The sequence below is a fragment of the Staurois parvus genome, unplaced genomic scaffold (assembly GCF_062004578.1).
Source record: "Staurois parvus isolate SC_StPar_1 unplaced genomic scaffold, SC_StPar_1.0 ptg001181l, whole genome shotgun sequence".
NCBI lineage: Eukaryota > Metazoa > Chordata > Amphibia > Anura > Ranidae > Staurois > Staurois parvus.
In genome coordinates this window covers 255197-273056 of record NW_028318977.1, presented here as the reverse complement: position 1 = coordinate 273056, position 17860 = coordinate 255197, and the positions used below count along the sequence as shown (strand labels likewise).

Here is a 17860-nt window from a genome sequence, read left to right as displayed (position 1 = left end):
CCAATCCCTCCAGTTACCTACATTCAGTGTCCTCTACCGCTCTCTGCCAATCCCTCCACTGGCCTCCATTCAGTGTCCTCCATCCCTCTCTGCCAATCCCTCCACTGGCCTCCATTCAGTGTCCTCCATCCCTCTCTGCCAATCCCTCCACTGGCTTCCATTCGGTGTCCTCCACCCCTCTCTGCCAATCCCTCCACTGGCCTCCACTCAGTGTCCTGCATCCCTCTATGCAAATCCCTCCACTGGCCTCCATTCAGTGTCCTCCACCCCTCTCTGCCAACCCCTCCACTGGCCTCCACTCAGTGTCCTCCACCCCTCTCTGCCAATCCTTCCAATGGCCTCCACTCATTGTCCTCCACCCCCTCTGCCAATCCCTTCATTGTCCTCCATTCAGTGTCCTCCATCCCCTCTACCAATCCCTCCACTGGCCTCCATTAAGTGTCCTCCATCCCTCTCTGCCAATCCCTCCACTGGTCTCCATTCCGTGTCCTCCACCCCTCTCTGCCAATCCCTTCACTGGCCTCCATTCAGTGCCCTCCACCCCTCTATGCCAATCCCTCCATTGATCTTTACTCAGTGTCTTCCATCCATCTCTACCATTACCTCCACTAGCCTTCATTCAGTGTCCTCCATCCCTCTCTGCCAATCCCTCCACTGGCCTCCATTCCGTGTCCTCCATCCTTCTTTGCCAATCCCTCCACTGGCCTCCATTCAGTGTCCTCCATCCCTCCACTGGCATCCACTCAGTGTCCTGCATCCCTCTCTGCCAATCCCTCCACTGGCCTCCACTCAGTGTCCTCCACCCCTCTATGCCAATCCCTCCATTGATCTTTACTCAGTGTCCCCCATCCCTCTCTGCTAATCCCTCCTCTGGCCTCCATTCAATGTCCTCCACCCCTCTCTGCAAATCCCTCCACTAGCCTCCATTCAGTGTTTTCCACCCCTCTATGCCAATCCCTCCATTGATCTTTACTCAGTGTCTTCCATCCATCTCTACCATTACCTCCACTAGCCTCCATTCAGTGTCCTCCATCCCTCTCTGCCAATCCCTCCACTGGCCTCCATTCAGTGTCCTCCATCCCTCTCTGCCAATCCCTCCACTGGCCTCCATTCAGTGTCCTCCATCCCTCCACTGGCATCCACTCAGTGTCCTGCATCTCTCTCTGCCAATCCCTCCACTGGCTTCCACTCAGTGTCCTCCACCCATCTCTGCCAATCCCTCCAGTTACCTCCATTCAGTGTCCTCTACCGCTCTCTGCCAATCCCTCCACTGGCCTCCATGCAGTGTCCTCCATCCCTCTCTGCCAATCCCTCCACTGGCCTCCACTCAGTGTCCTCCACCCCTCTATGCCAATCCATCCATTGATCTTTACTCAGTGTCCTCCATCCCACTCTGCCAATCCCTCCACTAGCCTCCATGCAGTGTCCTCCTCCCCTCTCTGCCAATCCCTCCTCTGGCCTCCATTCAGTGTCCTCCACCCCTCTCTGCCAATCCCTCCACTGGCCTCTATTCAGTGTCCTCCATTCCTCTCTGCCAATCCCTCCACTGGCCTCCATTCAGTGTCCCCCACCCCTCTCTGCCAATCCCTCCACTGGCCTCCATTTAGTGTCCTCCAGACCTCTCTGCCAATCCCTCCACTGGCCTCCATTCAGTGTTTTCCACCCCTCTATGTCAATCCTTCCATTGATCTTTACACAGTGTCCCCCATCCCTCTCTACCATTCCCTCCACTAGCCTCCATTCAGTGTCCTCCACCCCTCTCTGCCAATCCCTCCATCTAGCCTCCACTCAGTGTCCTGCATCCCTCTCTGCCAATCCCTCCACTGGCCTCCACTCAGTGTCCTCCACCCCTCTATGCCAATCCCTCCATTGATCTTTACTCAGTGTCCTCCATCCCACTCTGCCAATCCCTCCACTAGCCTCCATTCAGTGTCCTCCTCCCCTCTCTGCCAATCCCTCCTCTGGCCTCCATTCAGTGTCCTCCACCCCTCTCTGCCAATCCCTCCACTGGCCTCCATTCAGTGTCCTCCATTCCTCTCTGCCAATCCCTCCACTGGCCTCCATTCAGTGTCCCCCACCCCTCTCTGCCAATCCCTCCACTGGCCTCCATTTAGTGTCCTCCAGACCTCTCTGCCAATCCCTCCACTGGCCTCCATTCAGTGTTTTCCACTCCTCTATGTCAATCCTTCCATTGATCTTTACTCAGTGTCCTCCATCCCTCTCTACCATTCCCTTCACTAGCCTCCATTCATTGTCCTCCATCCCTCTCTGCCAATCCCTCCACTGGCCTCCATTCAGTGTCCTCCACCCCTCTCTGCTAATCCCTCCACTGGCCTCCATTCAGTGTCCTCCATCCCTCCACTGGCATCCACTCAGTGTCCTGCATCCCTCTCTGCCAATCTCTCCACTGGCCTCCATTCAGTGTCCTCCATCCCTCCACTGACCTCCACTCAGTGTCCTGCATCCCTCTCTTCAAATCCCTCCACTGGCCTCCATTCAGTGTCCTCCACCCCTCTCTGCCAATCCCTCCAGTGGCCTCCATTCAGTATCCTCCTCCCCTCTCTGCCAATCCCTCCACTGGCCTCCATTCAGTGTCCTCCATCCCTCTCTGCCAATCCCTCCACTGGCCTCCATTCAGTGTCCCCCACCCCTCTCTGCCAATCCCTCCACTGGCTTCCATTTAGTGTCCTCCAGCCCTCTCTGCCAATCCCTCCACTGGCCTCCATTCAGTGTTTTCCACTCCTCTATGTCAATCCTTCCATTGATCTTTACTCAGTGTTCTCCATCCCTCTCTACCATTCCCTCCACTAGCCTCCATTCAGTGTCCTCCATCCCTCTCTGCCAATCCCTCCACTGGCCTCCATTCAGTGTCCTCCATCCCTCCACTGACCTCCACTCAGTGTCCTGCATCCCTCTCTGCAAATCCCTCCACTTGCCTCCATTCAGTGTCCTCCACCCCTCTCTGCCAATTCATCCACTGGCCTCCATTCAGTGTCCTCCTCCCCTCTCTGCCAATCCCTCCACTGGCCTCCATTCAGTGTCCTCCACCCCTCTCTGCCAATCCCTCCACTGGCCTCCATTCAGTGTCCCCCACCACTCTCTGCCAATCCCTCCACTGGCCTCCATTTAGTGTCCTCCAGCCCTCTCTGCCAATCCCTCCACTGGCCTCCATTCAGTGTTTTCCACCCCTCTATGTCAATCCTTCCATTGATCTTTACTCAGTGTTCTTCATCCCTCTCTACCATTCCCTCCACTAGCCTCCATTCAGTGTCCTCCATCCCCCTCTGCCAATCCCTCCACTGGCCTCCATTCAGTGTCTTCCATCCCTCCACTGACCTCCACTCAGTGTCCTGCATCCCTCTCTGCAAATCCCTCCACTTGCCTCCATTCAGTGTCCTCCACCCCTCTCTGCCAATCCATCCACTGGCCTCCATTCATTGTCCTCCTCCCCTCTCTACCAATCCCTCCACTGGCCTCCATTCAGTGTCCTCCACCCCTCTCTGCCAATCCCTCCACTGGCCTCAATTCAGTGTCCTCCACCCCTCTCTGCCAATCCCTCCACTGGCCTCCATTCAGTGTCCTCCATTCCTCTCTGCCAATCCCTCCACTGGCCTCCATTCAGTGTCCCCCACCCCTCTCTGCCAATCCCTCCACTGGCCTCCATTTAGTGTCCTCCAGACCTCTCTGCCAATCCCTCCACTGGCCTCCATTCAGTGTTTTTCACCCCTCTATGTCAATCCTTCCATTGATCTTTACTCAGTGTCCTCCATCCCTCTCTACCATTCCCTTCACTAGCCTCCATTCAGTGTCCTCCATCCCTCTCTGCCAATCCCTCCACTGGCCTCCATTCAGTGTCCTCCACCCCTCTCTGCTAATCCCTCCACTGGCCTCCATTCAGTGTCCTCCATCCCTCCACTGGCATCCACTCAGTGTCCTGCATCCCTCTCTGCCAATCTCTCCACTGGCCTCCATTCAGTGTCCTCCATCCCTCCACTGACCTCCACTCAGTGTCCTGCATCCCTCTCTGCAAATCCCTCCACTGGCCTCCATTCAGTGTCCTCCACCCCTCTCTGCCAATCCCTCCAGTGGCCTCCATTCAGTGTCCTCCTCCCCTCTCTGCCAATCCCTCCACTGGCCTCCATTCAGTGTCCTCCATCCCTCTCTGCCAATCCCTCCACTGGCCTCCATTCAGTGTCCCCCACCCCTCTCTGCCAATCCCTCCACTGGCTTCCATTTAGTGTCCTCCAGCCCTCTCTGCCAATCCCTCCACTGGCCTCCATTCAGTGTTTTCCACTCCTCTATGTCAATCCTTCCATTGATCTTTACTCAGTGTTCTTCATCCCTCTCTACCATTCCCTCCACTAGCCTCCATTCAGTGTCCTCCATCCCTCTCTGCCAATCCCTCCACTGGCCTCCATTCAGTGTCTTCCATCCCTCCACTGACCTCCACTCAGTGTCCTGCATCCCTCTCTGCAAATCCCTCCACTTGCCTCCATTCAGTGTCCTCCACCCCTCTCTGCCAATCCATCCACTGGCCTCCATTCATTGTCCTCCTCCCCTCTCTACCAATCCCTCCACTGGCCTCCATTCAGTGTCCTCCACCCCTCTCTGCCAATCCCTCCACTGGCCTCCATTCAGTGTCCTCCACCCCTCTCTGCCAATCCCTCCACTGGCCTCCATTCAGTGTCCTCCACCCCTCTCTGCCAATCCCTCCACTGGCCTCCATTCAGTGTCCTCTACCCCTCTCTGCCAATTCCTCCACTGGTCTCTATTCAGTGTTCTCCACCCCTCTCTGCCAATCCCTCCACTGGCTTCCATTCAGTGTCCTCCACCCCTCTCTGCCAATCCCTCCACTGGTCTCCACTCATTGTCCTCCACCCCTTTCTGCCAATCCCTCCACTGGCCTCCATTCATTGTCCTCCATCCCTCTCTACCAATCCCTCCACTGGCCTCCATTCAGTGTCCTCCACCCCTCTCTGCCAATCCCTCCACTGGTCTCCATTCCGTGTCCTCCACCCCTCTCTGCCAATCCCTCCATTCAGTGTCCTCCACCCCTCTCTGCCAATCCCTCCACTGGCCTCCATTCAGTGTCCTCCACCCCTCTCTGCCAATCCCTCCACTGGCTTCCAATTGCCCAACGGATAAAATTCAAAACATTAACAATAACATATAAAGCCATTTATAACTCTGCCCCAAATTACATCTTTGATCTTATCTACAAATATCACCCAAACCGTACTCTCCGCTCCTTCCACAACCTCCTGCTCTCTAGCTCCCTTGTCTCCTCCTCCCCTGCTCGTCTCCAGGACTTCTCCACAGCTTCCCCCATCCTCTGGAACTCTCTACCCCAATCTATCAGACTATCGCCTACTCTGCTCATTTTTAGGCGATCTCTGAAAACCTCTCTCTTCAGGGAAGCCTATCCTGCCCTCAGCTAATAATGGAATCTTGTATTCCTCCTACCAGCCCATCCCCCACACTTACTACCTTTTGTACCACTAGCCCCTCCCTCCTAGATTGTAAGCTCTAAGGATCAGGCCCTCCTATGCCTCTTGTATTGAGCTGTACTGTTGCTGTATTGTTTCTCGTTATATTGTAAAGTGCTGAGCAAACTGTTGGCTCTATATAAATCCTGTATAATAATAATAATAATAATGTTGAAATGCATTTTTATTACACAACATATGAAAAATATTTTTAAAAATACATTTAATCTACATTTTTGGAATGCATTTACAAATATATGTTAAAATGACTTTTTTATATGTTAAAAAAAATCTGAAGAATACAGTTAAAAAAAAAGTTTTAAAAAAATACTTTTCATATGTTTTGTACATCTAAAAAACACATTTCAACATGCAGTGTGTGTGTGTATATATATATATATATACACACACACACACACTGTGTGTTGAAATACAAATATATGTAAAAATGACCTTTTTATATGTTAAAAAAGAACTGAAGAATATATTTTAAAGAAAGATATTACAAATACTTTTCATATATTTATTAATATATAAAAACACATTTCAACATGCATTGTGTGTGTGTGTGTGTATATATATATATATATATACACAGTATATGTATGTATGTATATATACACATACTATATGTTGAAATGTGTTTTTATTACAAAATACAAGAAAAATATTTGTAAAAATGCATTTAATCTGCAATTTTGGAATTCATTTACAAATATAAGTAAAAATATGTGTCAAAATTACTTTTTTGTATGTTAAAAAAGATCTAAAGAATATATTTAATAAAAAAATGTTTTTATATATATATATATATATATATATATATACTGTATGTATATATATAAATATATTACAAAATATATGAAAAATATTTATTTTTAAATATATTCTTCAGGTCGTTTTTAACATATAAAAAAGTTATTTTAACATATATTTTTACTTATATTTGTAAATGCATTCCAAAAATGTAGATTAAATGTATTTTTAAAAATATGTGCATGTGTATATATATATATGTATGTATGTATGTATATAAACATATTTTGAAGTATATTGAATATGGCCAAAATTGTAGTATTTCAAATATATGTCAATATATTTGGGAAGAATATTTTAAAGATATATTTTAAATATATTTTTCTTCCATGTGGGGTACCTGCAGTGTAAGAAGACCAGCTTTTGTCTTTTTTTTTTTCTATTTCTTTGTAGATCTGGAGCTCAGCTAAGCTATGTGATAATGATATGGGTTTTTTTTGTTTATTTATTTATTTATTTTTTTGTTTAGCTCTTTGCATGAGACTCATTACCATTCCAATCACATGTTCCCCATCCACCCCAAGGTGTGGTATTGTCTGCCAGTCCCCTGTGGTGGGAAATTTACAGTCATTTTGCATGCGTGCTCCTTATATCTAAACCTGTGTGGGGGGCCTATTGTGAAAACCATCCCAGGTGACCACTTTTCCAAACTCTCAGAGGCTGGCATCATCCCCCACCATCTTGTTTCTAGACAAACACCTTTTTTTTACAACATTCTTTCTGGCATTAACCCTTTTTTTCATCAGTTTGTTTTTGCACACCTTGTAAAAAAAACATAATTTTAGTCCTGAAGATGACACAAAACCCATCCAAAATATTATATGTTTTCTGGAAGCAGGGGTCTCTAAACTTTCTGAGCAAAGGGCCAGTTTACTGTCAATCAGACTTTAAGGGATGGGGGGGAGACTTTGGCCATTGGGAAAAAACAATGTTCAATCCTTGGTGTCATTGGAATGAATTGTGCCTCATCATTGATCTCATTGGGCCCCATTGTCGGTGTCATTATTAGAAATTGTGCCCCATCCTTGGTGTCATTAGGAAGAATTGTGTCCAATCTTTGGTGTTACTGAGCCCCATTTTTGGTGTCATTGGGAGAAATTGTCCCCTGTAATTGGCATCATTTGGAGTAATTGTGCCCCTTCATTGGTGTCCGTTGGGGGGGAATTATGCCCCATTGTTGGTGTCAATGAATGAAATAGTTCCCCAAGGGCCAGATAAAAGCAGGCAAAGGGCCAAGTCATAGCTGTAACTGTCAGTTTTTTAATCTTTGCAATGGCTCATGGGAAATGTAGTTCCACAACATCTGGAGAGCCACAGTTTGTCCACCCCTGCCCTAGAGAATATCATGTTGGTAGTTCCAATTTTTTTGTCACGTGATATTACTGCAAAGGTCAAAAATTCTGTTAAAAAAACACATAATAGTGAATGATCGGGCAAACAACAATTCAGTAAAAAAAACACATTTCAAAGATTTCTTCATATTCAGAGGGAACAAAAGACAGAACAGCAGCACCATTGTAACAAGGATGGAGGCCCCACTCACCAAGGTGGGATATATCCTCCAGAACACAAACCTATTACCACCCATATGAATATTCATAACCCAAGCCTACTTTGTATCCTCATGCCAATGCCAGAGGTACCAGTGCCACCAATTGACAGAATGGAGAACAGACAGGGAGGCAGAACTTCCAAGGAACTGAGCAAAGCCAGACTAGGAACTGACCAAGCAGTCTAAATTTGATGAGACACCCCCTGGTGGTTACATTTGTTTTTGGGGGGAGATTGTTGACTTTTTTCAGCTTTTTGTGACCTTTTCAGCTACCTGGACAAACACCTTCTTAGCCCCGCCCTCTGCAGGAAATTGCCTGACCAGACAAACTGGTTTTGGAATACAACCAAGTCTGATGATCATTTGTCTTTTTTGCTGTTGGCCATGGCATCTGCAGATCTGAGAGCTGAGCTGGATTGTTCCATCTGCCTGAACATTTATATGGATCCCATCATGTTGAAATGTGGGCACAATTTCTGCCTGGTCTGCATTGACTGTGTCTTTGATACACAGGAGGAGAATGGAGGTTATTGCTGCCCTCAGTGCAGGGAAGAGTTCCAGGAGCGACCCCCGCTGCAAAGAAATAGAACTCTGCGTAATATAACTCAGCATTTCCTGTCTGCTCCTCCAGATCCAGAGAAGACCGGCATCTCCTGTACTTACTGTATTCACACCTCTGTACCTGCTGTGAAGTCCTGTCTGCTATGTGAGGCTTCTCTATGTGAAAACCATCTGAGAGTCCACAGTAAGTCACCAGTACATGTCTTGTGTGACCCCACCACCACCACGGAGAAGATGAAATGCTCCGTCCATAAGAAGATCCTGGAGTATTGCTGCACCGAGGACACCGCCTGTATCTGCATCTCCTGCAGTTTAACTGGAGAACAAACTGGCAAAGCAGATGGTGAAACCAGGAGAGTCACTGCCCTGTTCCAAGATCTCAGGAGACCTCTGGAAGACCTGGAGAAGAGAATTTTGAGTGAGATTGCTGTGCAAGCAGAGTGGATCTTAAGCCCAGTCAACGATTTGATCCAGCAGTTGGAATTAAAGATGGAGGAGCTGTCCAAGAAGATACTTCCATTAAAGAAACTGTGTGCCATGACAGATCCATTGACCATCCTACAGGAATCGGACACAGGTGACTTGTATGATACAGGGGATGGAGATGAGGAGGACACAGAGAGACATGATGAACTGCTCTATGATGGGGGGGATCTGGATTTGTCCTGGGTCTCAGATATGCTCCGCACTGGTTTATCAGATATAATCACTGGTGTCATTGGGGGGATCTATTTTCAGAAAGCTGTAGATATGGTTTTGGATGAGGACATAGCTTCTAATTTTGCATGCATCTCCAATGATAAGAAGACTCTGTCCTGGTCAGGTGCGTATCAGTATCGCCCAAAGACTGAGGAAAGATTTACAGATAATTTTCAAGTTTTAGGCAATCAGAGTTTCTCTTCAGGGCGACATTATTGGGAAGTAGATGTCCAGAGATCCAATAACTGGATTATTGGGATGTGTTATGACTGTATAGACAGGGAGGGGGATGACTCCTTGATTGGATGTAATGACGTGTCCTGGGGTTTGGACAGGAGGGGTAAAAAGTATAAAGCTGTGCATGACTATACTGTGACCGAACTCTCTGATGATATTCCTGGTAGCCGAGTCCGGGTATATCTGGATTATGAGGCTGGGCAGATCTCCTTCTATATGTGTGACCCCATCCGCCACCTCCACACCTTCACAGCCTACTTCACCGAGCCCCTCTATCCTGTGTTGGGTGTATGGCATTCATCTATTTCATTATCTTGAAGGGAGATGGGATAAATCTGCCACTGATGATATTATTTTAAAATATTGTAAAATTTTGCCAGATATTTTGCCATCTTTCTCCCTGATTGATCACAGTTATTGGCTGCAACCACCTTTCCTCTACCCTGGTGCCAACTAACCCATATAGCTCTGCCCAATGGGAACTGCTGTTGCTACTGACACCATGCCGAGCAGTTGGCCCTTTTGCTCCCTTCCAACCCATAAGCCTTACAGGTGATACAATTTTGTGGTCGAACATCATGTCAGTGATGATGGCAATCAATGCCCTTCACCATTTCACCTCTCCACCCTATATACGCCCCTCCCATGGAGAGCAAATGTTACATTTTTACTAGGGACTGGTTAATTTAGTCCATAATTACATTATTATAGTACAGTATTAAAACAAAGGTTTTTTTTGTTTGGTGGGGGGGGGGGGGGATATTGTATTGTACAAATGATTTTATGTTTTAATGCAATCCATAGACTAAAAAATATTGCTACAGTAGATAAGGATACAATTTTTTTTTCCTAAAATTGTTATACATCCTATCTGATTGATGTTAATAAACAATATTACTTTGCATCTCTCTGTCTCCCGTCTGATTGATGTTTAGAAACAATGTTACTGTGTATCTCTCTATGGCCCCTTTCACATTGGCGGACCAATAGGGTCCACCGGCCCAATTTTCAGGAGGACCCGTTTAGACCATCCATTGTTCTCTATGGGGAGGTGCATGTAAATGGACAGATCTGTTTACACCCACCTGCATCACAACCAATCTGCTAAGAATAGACAGGTGGGTGATCCATTCTCCATCCTTCTAGAGGATCAGATGATAGTCGGATGTAAATGGACAGGCGGTCCATTTATATCCAACCACCCCATAGAGAACAGTGGGCTGTGTTAGACTGTGTCATCCATCTACTCAGCAGGGATCAGCAGACAGATTCCCAGCTGACCATGCTGACAGGGCCCTAGGCCCCTAGAGTTACTTTGTGTCTCTCTAGCTCCCACGTGATCAATGTTTATGAACAATGTTTTGTATTTTATTTGCACTGTTTCTGATAAAGCTTCTACAGAACTTCTGGTTGAACTTGATGGACCAGTGTCTGTATTCAAACTTACCAACTACGTAACTTCCACCTAACTCCCCATATGACTGTCCTATGGACCACCAGCCAGGTAACCTTCCTCCTACAGGATCAGTCTACCTTTGTTTGGACCTCAGACTCAAGCTATGGTATCTTTCATTCACAAGAATCTAGGGGAGGGTTTCACTCCCCCCATCCCCTTCTTGATTTCTCTTCGGACAAAACCTTACAGGTCTATGTAGACCATAGTGGCCAGAATAAGATCACCATTCCCCAAAAAAAATCCAATTCTTCTTATTTCAGAACTCCTCTGCCTGATCCAGGAGGCATAGATATTGGCCAAGCTAGATACAGTATTCAGGTGGCTTACAACCTGGTATGAATTTGTGCAATAAGAGGAAGCCAGCATTCAGCACACGTGAGGGACATCCCTAGTACCTGGCATGTAATGCACCAGCCACCACCCAGGAATTTATTAATGACATTCTTCTTCAGTTCCTTGGTCAGTTTATCCTAGTCTACCTGGAAGATATCGTAATCTATTCCTCCTCCCTAGATAAACACTGCAATCATGTCTGTGGTGCAATCATCTACCACTGTAGAGCCCATCCATATCCCCCCTTATGTATTATACATGGAGATCATATCCCCCCCTTATGTATTATACATGGAGATCATATCCCCCCCTTATGTATTATATATGGAGATCATACCCCCCTTATGTATTATACATGGAGATCATATCCCCCCCTTATGTATTATACATGGAGATCATATCCCCCCTTATGTATAGTACATGGAGATCATATCCCCCTTTGTATTGTACATGGAGATCATATCCCCCCTTATGTATTGTACATGGAGATCAAATCCCCCTTTGTATTGTACATGGAGATCATATCCCCCCTTATGTATTGTACATGGAGATCAAATCCCCCCCTTATGAATTATACATGGAGATCATATCCCCCCTTATGTATTATACATGGAGATCATATCCCCCCTTATGTATTATACATGGTGATCATATCCCCCCTTATGTATTATACATGGAGATCATATCCCCCCTTATGTATTATACATGGTGATCATATCCCCCCTTATGTAATATACATGGAGATCATATCCCCCATATTTATTATACATGGAGATCATATCCTCCCTTATGTATTATACATGGAGATCATATCCCCCCTTATGTAATATACATGGAGATCATATCCCCCATATGTATTATACATGGAGATCATATCCCCCCTTATGTATTATACATGGACATAATATCCCCCCCTATGTATTATACATGGAGATCATATCCCCCGTTATGTATTATACATGGAGATCATATCCCCCCCCCCCTTATGTATAATACATGGAGATCATATCCCCCTTATGTATTATACATGGAGATCATATCCCCCTTATGTATTATACATGGAGATCATATCCCCCCTTATGTATTATACATGGAGATCATATCCCCCCTTATGTATTATACATGGAGATCATAACCCCCTTATGTATTGTACATGGAGATCATATCCCCCCTTATGTATTATACATGGAGATCATACCCCCCCCTTATGTATTATACATGGAGATCATATCCCCCCTTATGTATTATACATGGAGATCATATCCCCTCCTTATGTATTATACATGGAGATCATATCCCCCTTATGTATTATACATGGTGATCATATCCCCCCTTATGTATTATACATGAGTTCATATCCCCCTTATGTATTATACATGGTGATCATATCCCCCCTTATGTATTATACATGGAGATCATATCCCCCCTTATGTATTATACATGGAGATCATATCCCCCTTATGTATTATACATGGAGATCATATCCCCCCTTATGTATTATACATGGAGATCATATCCCCCTTATGTATTATACATGGTGATCATATCCCCCTTATGTATTATACATGGAGATCACATCCCCCTTATGTATTATACATGGTGATCACATCCCCCCTTATGTATTATACATGGAGTTCATATCCCCCCTTATGTATTATACATGGAGATCATATCCCCCCTTATGTATTATACATGGAGATCATATCCCCCCTTATGTATTATACATGGAGATCATATCCCCCCTTATGTATTATACATGGAGATCATATCCCCCCTTATGTATTATACATGGAGATCATATCCCCCTTATGTATTATACATGGTGCTCATATCCCCCTTATGTATTATACATGGAGATCACATCCCCCTTATGTATTATACATGGTGATCATATCCCCCCTTATGTATTATACATGGTGATCATATCCCCTCTTATGTATTATACATGGAGATCATATCCCCCCTTATGTATTATACATGGAGATCATATCCCCCCTTATGTATTATACATGAGTTCATATCCCCCTTATGTATTATACATGGTGATCATATCCCCCCTTATGTATTATACATGGAGATCATATCCCCCCTTATGTATTATACATGGAGATCATATCCCCCTTATGTATTATACATGGAGATCATATCCCCCCTTATGTATTATACATGGAGATCATATCCCCCTTATGTATTATACATGGAGATCATATCCCCCTTATGTATTATACATGGAGATCACATCCCCCTTATGTATTATACATGGTGATCATATCCCCCCTTATGTATTATACATGGTGATCATATCCCCTCTTATGTATTATACATGGAGATCATATCCCCCTTATGTATTATACATGGAGATCATATCCCCCCCTTATGTATTATACATGGAGATCATATCCCCTCCTTATGTATTATACATGGAGATCATATCCCCCTTATGTATTATACATGGTGATCATATCCCCCCTTATGTATTATACATGGAGTTCATATCCCCCTTATGTATTATACATGGTGATCATATCCCCCCTTATGTATTATACATGGTGATCATATCCCCTCTTATGTATTATACATGGAGATCATATCCCCCTTATGTATTATACATGGAGATCATATCCCCCCTTATGTATTATACATGGAGATCATATCCCCCCTTATGTATTATACATGGTAATCATATCCCCCCCTTATGTATTATACATGGTGATCATATCCCCCCTTATGTATTATACATGTAGATCATATCCCCCCTGATGTATTATACATGGAGATCATATCCCCGCTTATGTATTATACATGGAGATCATATCCCCCCTTATGTATTATACATGGAGATCATATCCCCCCTTATGTATTATACATGGAGATCATATCCCCCCTTATGTATTATACATGGTGATCATATTCCCCCCCCCCTTATGTATTATTCATGGAGACCATATCCCCCCTTATGTATTATACATGGAGATCATATCCCCCTTATATATTATACATGGTGATCATATCCCCCCTTATGCATTATACATGGAGATCATATCCCCCTTATGTATTATACATGGAGATCATATCCCCCTTATGTATTATACATGGAGATCATATCCCCCTTATGTTTTATACATGGATATCATATCCCCCCTTATGTATTATACATGGTGATCATATCCCCCCTTATGTATTATACATGGAGATCATATCCCCCCTTATGTATTATACATGGTGATCATATTCCCCCCCCCTTATGTATTATTCATGGAGACCATATCCCCCCTTATGTATTATACATGGAGATCATATCCCCCCTTATATATTATACATGGTGATCATATCCCCCCTTATGCATTATACATGGAGATCATATCCCCCTTATGTATTATACATGGAGATCATATCCCCCTTATGTATTATACATGGAGATCATATCCCCCTTATGTTTTATACATGGATATCATATCCCCCCTTATGTATTATACATGGTGATCATATCCCCCCTTATGTATTATACATGGTGATCATATCCCCCCTTATGTATTATACATGGTGATCATATCCCCCCCTTATGTATTATACATGGTGATCATATCCCCCCTTATGTATTATACATGGAGATCATATCCCCCCTTATGTATTATACATGGAGATCATATCCTCCCTTATGTATTATACATGGAGATCATATCCCCCCTTATGTATTATACATGGAGATCATATCCCCCCTTATGTATTATACATGGAGATCATATCCCCCCTTATGTATTATACATGGTGATCATATTCCCCCCCCCCTTATGTATTATTCATGGAGACCATATCCCCCCTTATGTATTATACATGGAGATCATATCCCCCTTATATATTATACATGGTGATCATATCCCCCCTTATGCATTATACATGGAGATCATATCCCCCTTATGTATTATACATGGAGATCATATCCCCCTTATGTATTATACATGGAGATCATATCCCCCTTATGTTTTATACATGGATATCATATCCCCCCTTATGTATTATACATGGTGATCATATCCCCCCTTATGTATTATACATGGTGATCATATCCCCCCTTATGTATTATACATGGTGATCATATCCCCCTTATGTATTATACATGGTGATCATATCCCCCTTATGTATTATACATGGAGATCATATCCCCCTTATGTATTATACATGGAGATCATATCCCCCCTTATGTATTATACATGGTGATCATATCCCCCCTTATGTATTATACATGGAGATCATATCCCCCCTTATGTATTATACATGGAGATCATATCCCCCCTTATGTATTATACATGGAGATCATATCCCCCCTTATGTATTATACATGGAGATCATATCCCCCCTTATGTATTATACATGGACATAATATCCCCCCCTATGTATTATACATGGAGATCATATCCCCCGTTATGTATTATACATGGAGATCATATCCCCCCCCCCCTTATGTATAATACATGGAGATCATATCCCCCTTATGTATTATACATGGAGATCATTTCCCCCTTATGTATTATACATGGAGATCATATCCCCCCTTATGTATTATACATGGAGATCATATCCCCCTTATGTATTGTACATGGAGATCATATCCCCCCTTATGTATTATACATGGAGATCATACCCCCCCCCCCCCTTATGTATTATACATGGAGATCATATCCCCCCTTATGTATTATACATGGAGATCATATCCCCTCCTTATGTATTATACATGGAGATCATATCCCCCTTATGTATTATACATGGTGATCATATCCCCCCTTATGTATTATACATGAGTTCATATCCCCCTTATGTATTATACATGGTGATCATATCCCCCCTTATGTATTATACATGGAGATCATATCCCCCCTTATGTATTATACATGGAGATCATATCCCCCTTATGTATTATACATGGAGATCATATCCCCCCTTATGTATTATACATGGAGATCATATCCCCTTTATGTATTATACATGGAGATCATATCCCCCTTATGTATTATACATGGAGATCACATCCCCCTTATGTATTATACATGGTGATCATATCCCCCCTTATGTATTATACATGGAGTTCATATCCCCCTTATGTATTATACATGGAGATCATATCCCCCCTTATGTATTATACATGGAGATCATATCCCCCCTTATGTATTATACATGAAGATCATATCCCCCCTTATGTATTATACATGGTGATCATATCCCCCTTATGTATTATACATGGTGATCATATCCCCCCTTATGTATTATACATGGAGTTCATATCCCCCTTATGTATTATACATGGTGATCATATCCCCCCTTATGTATTATACATGGTGATCATATCCCCTCTTATGTATTATACATGGAGATCATATCCCCCCTTATGTATTATACATGGAGATCATATCCCCCTTATGTATTATACATGGAGATCATATCCCCCTTATGTATTACACATGGATATCACATCCCCCTTATGTATTATACATGGTGATCATATCCCCCCTTATGTATTATACATGGTGATCATATCCCCCCTTATGTATTATACATGAGTTCATATCCCCCTTATGTATTATACATGGTGATCATATCCCCCCTTATGTATTATACATGGAGATCATATCCCCCCTTATGTATTATACATGGAGATCATATCCCCCTTATGTATTATACATGGAGATCATATCCCCCCTTATGTATTATACATGGAGATCATATCCCCCTTATGTATTATACATGGAGATCATATCCCCCTTATGTATTATACATGGAGATCACATCCCCCTTATGTATTATACATGGTGATCATATCCCCCCTTATGTATTATACATGGTGATCATATCCCCTCTTATGTATTATACATGGAGATCATATCCCCCTTAGGTATTATACATGGAGATCATATCCCCCCCTTATGTATTATACATGGAGATCATATCCCCTCCTTATGTATTATACATGGAGATCATATCCCCCTTATGTATTATACATGGTGATCATATCCCCCCTTATGTATTATACATGGAGTTCATATCCCCCTTATGTATTATACATGGTGATCATATCCCCCCTTATGTATTATACATGGTGATCATATCCCCTCTTATGTATTATACATGGAGATCATATCCCCCTTATGTATTATACATGGAGATCATATCCCCCCTTATGTATTATACATGGAGATCATATCCCCCCTTATGTATTATACATGGTAATCATATCCCCCCCTTATGTATTATACATGGTGATCATATCCCCCCTTATGTATTATACATGGAGATCATATCCCCCCTTATGTATTATACATGGAGATCATATCCCCCCTTATGTATTATACATGGAGATCATATCCCCCCTTATGTATTATACATGGAGATCATATCCCCCCTTATGTATTATACATGGTGATCATATTCCCCCCCCCCTTATGTATTATTCATGGAGACCATATCCCCCCTTATGTATTATACATGGAGATCTTATCCCCCTTATATATTATACATGGTGATCATATCCCCCCTTATGCATTATACATGGAGATCATATCCCCCTTATGTATTATACATGGAGATCATATCCCCCTTATGTATTATACATGGAGATCATATCCCCCTTATGTTTTATACATGGATATCATATCCCCCCTTATGTATTATACATGGTGATCATATCCCCCCTTATGTATTATACATGGTGATCATATCCCCCCTTAT

At 43.6% G+C, this 17860-nt stretch overlaps 1 protein-coding gene across 1 annotated transcript; it reads left to right on the top strand.

The window, feature by feature from the left end:
* The first annotated feature begins 6920 nt into the window (after positions 1-6920).
* On the top strand, positions 6921-10156 carry LOC149438533 (nuclear factor 7, ovary-like). Its single transcript, XM_089659698.1, has one exon. The coding sequence runs from the start codon at positions 8239-8241 to the stop codon at positions 9667-9669; it is 1431 nt and encodes a 476-aa protein (XP_089515824.1). The 5' UTR covers positions 6921-8238; the 3' UTR covers positions 9670-10156.
* The last annotated feature ends 7704 nt before the right edge of the window (positions 10157-17860 follow it).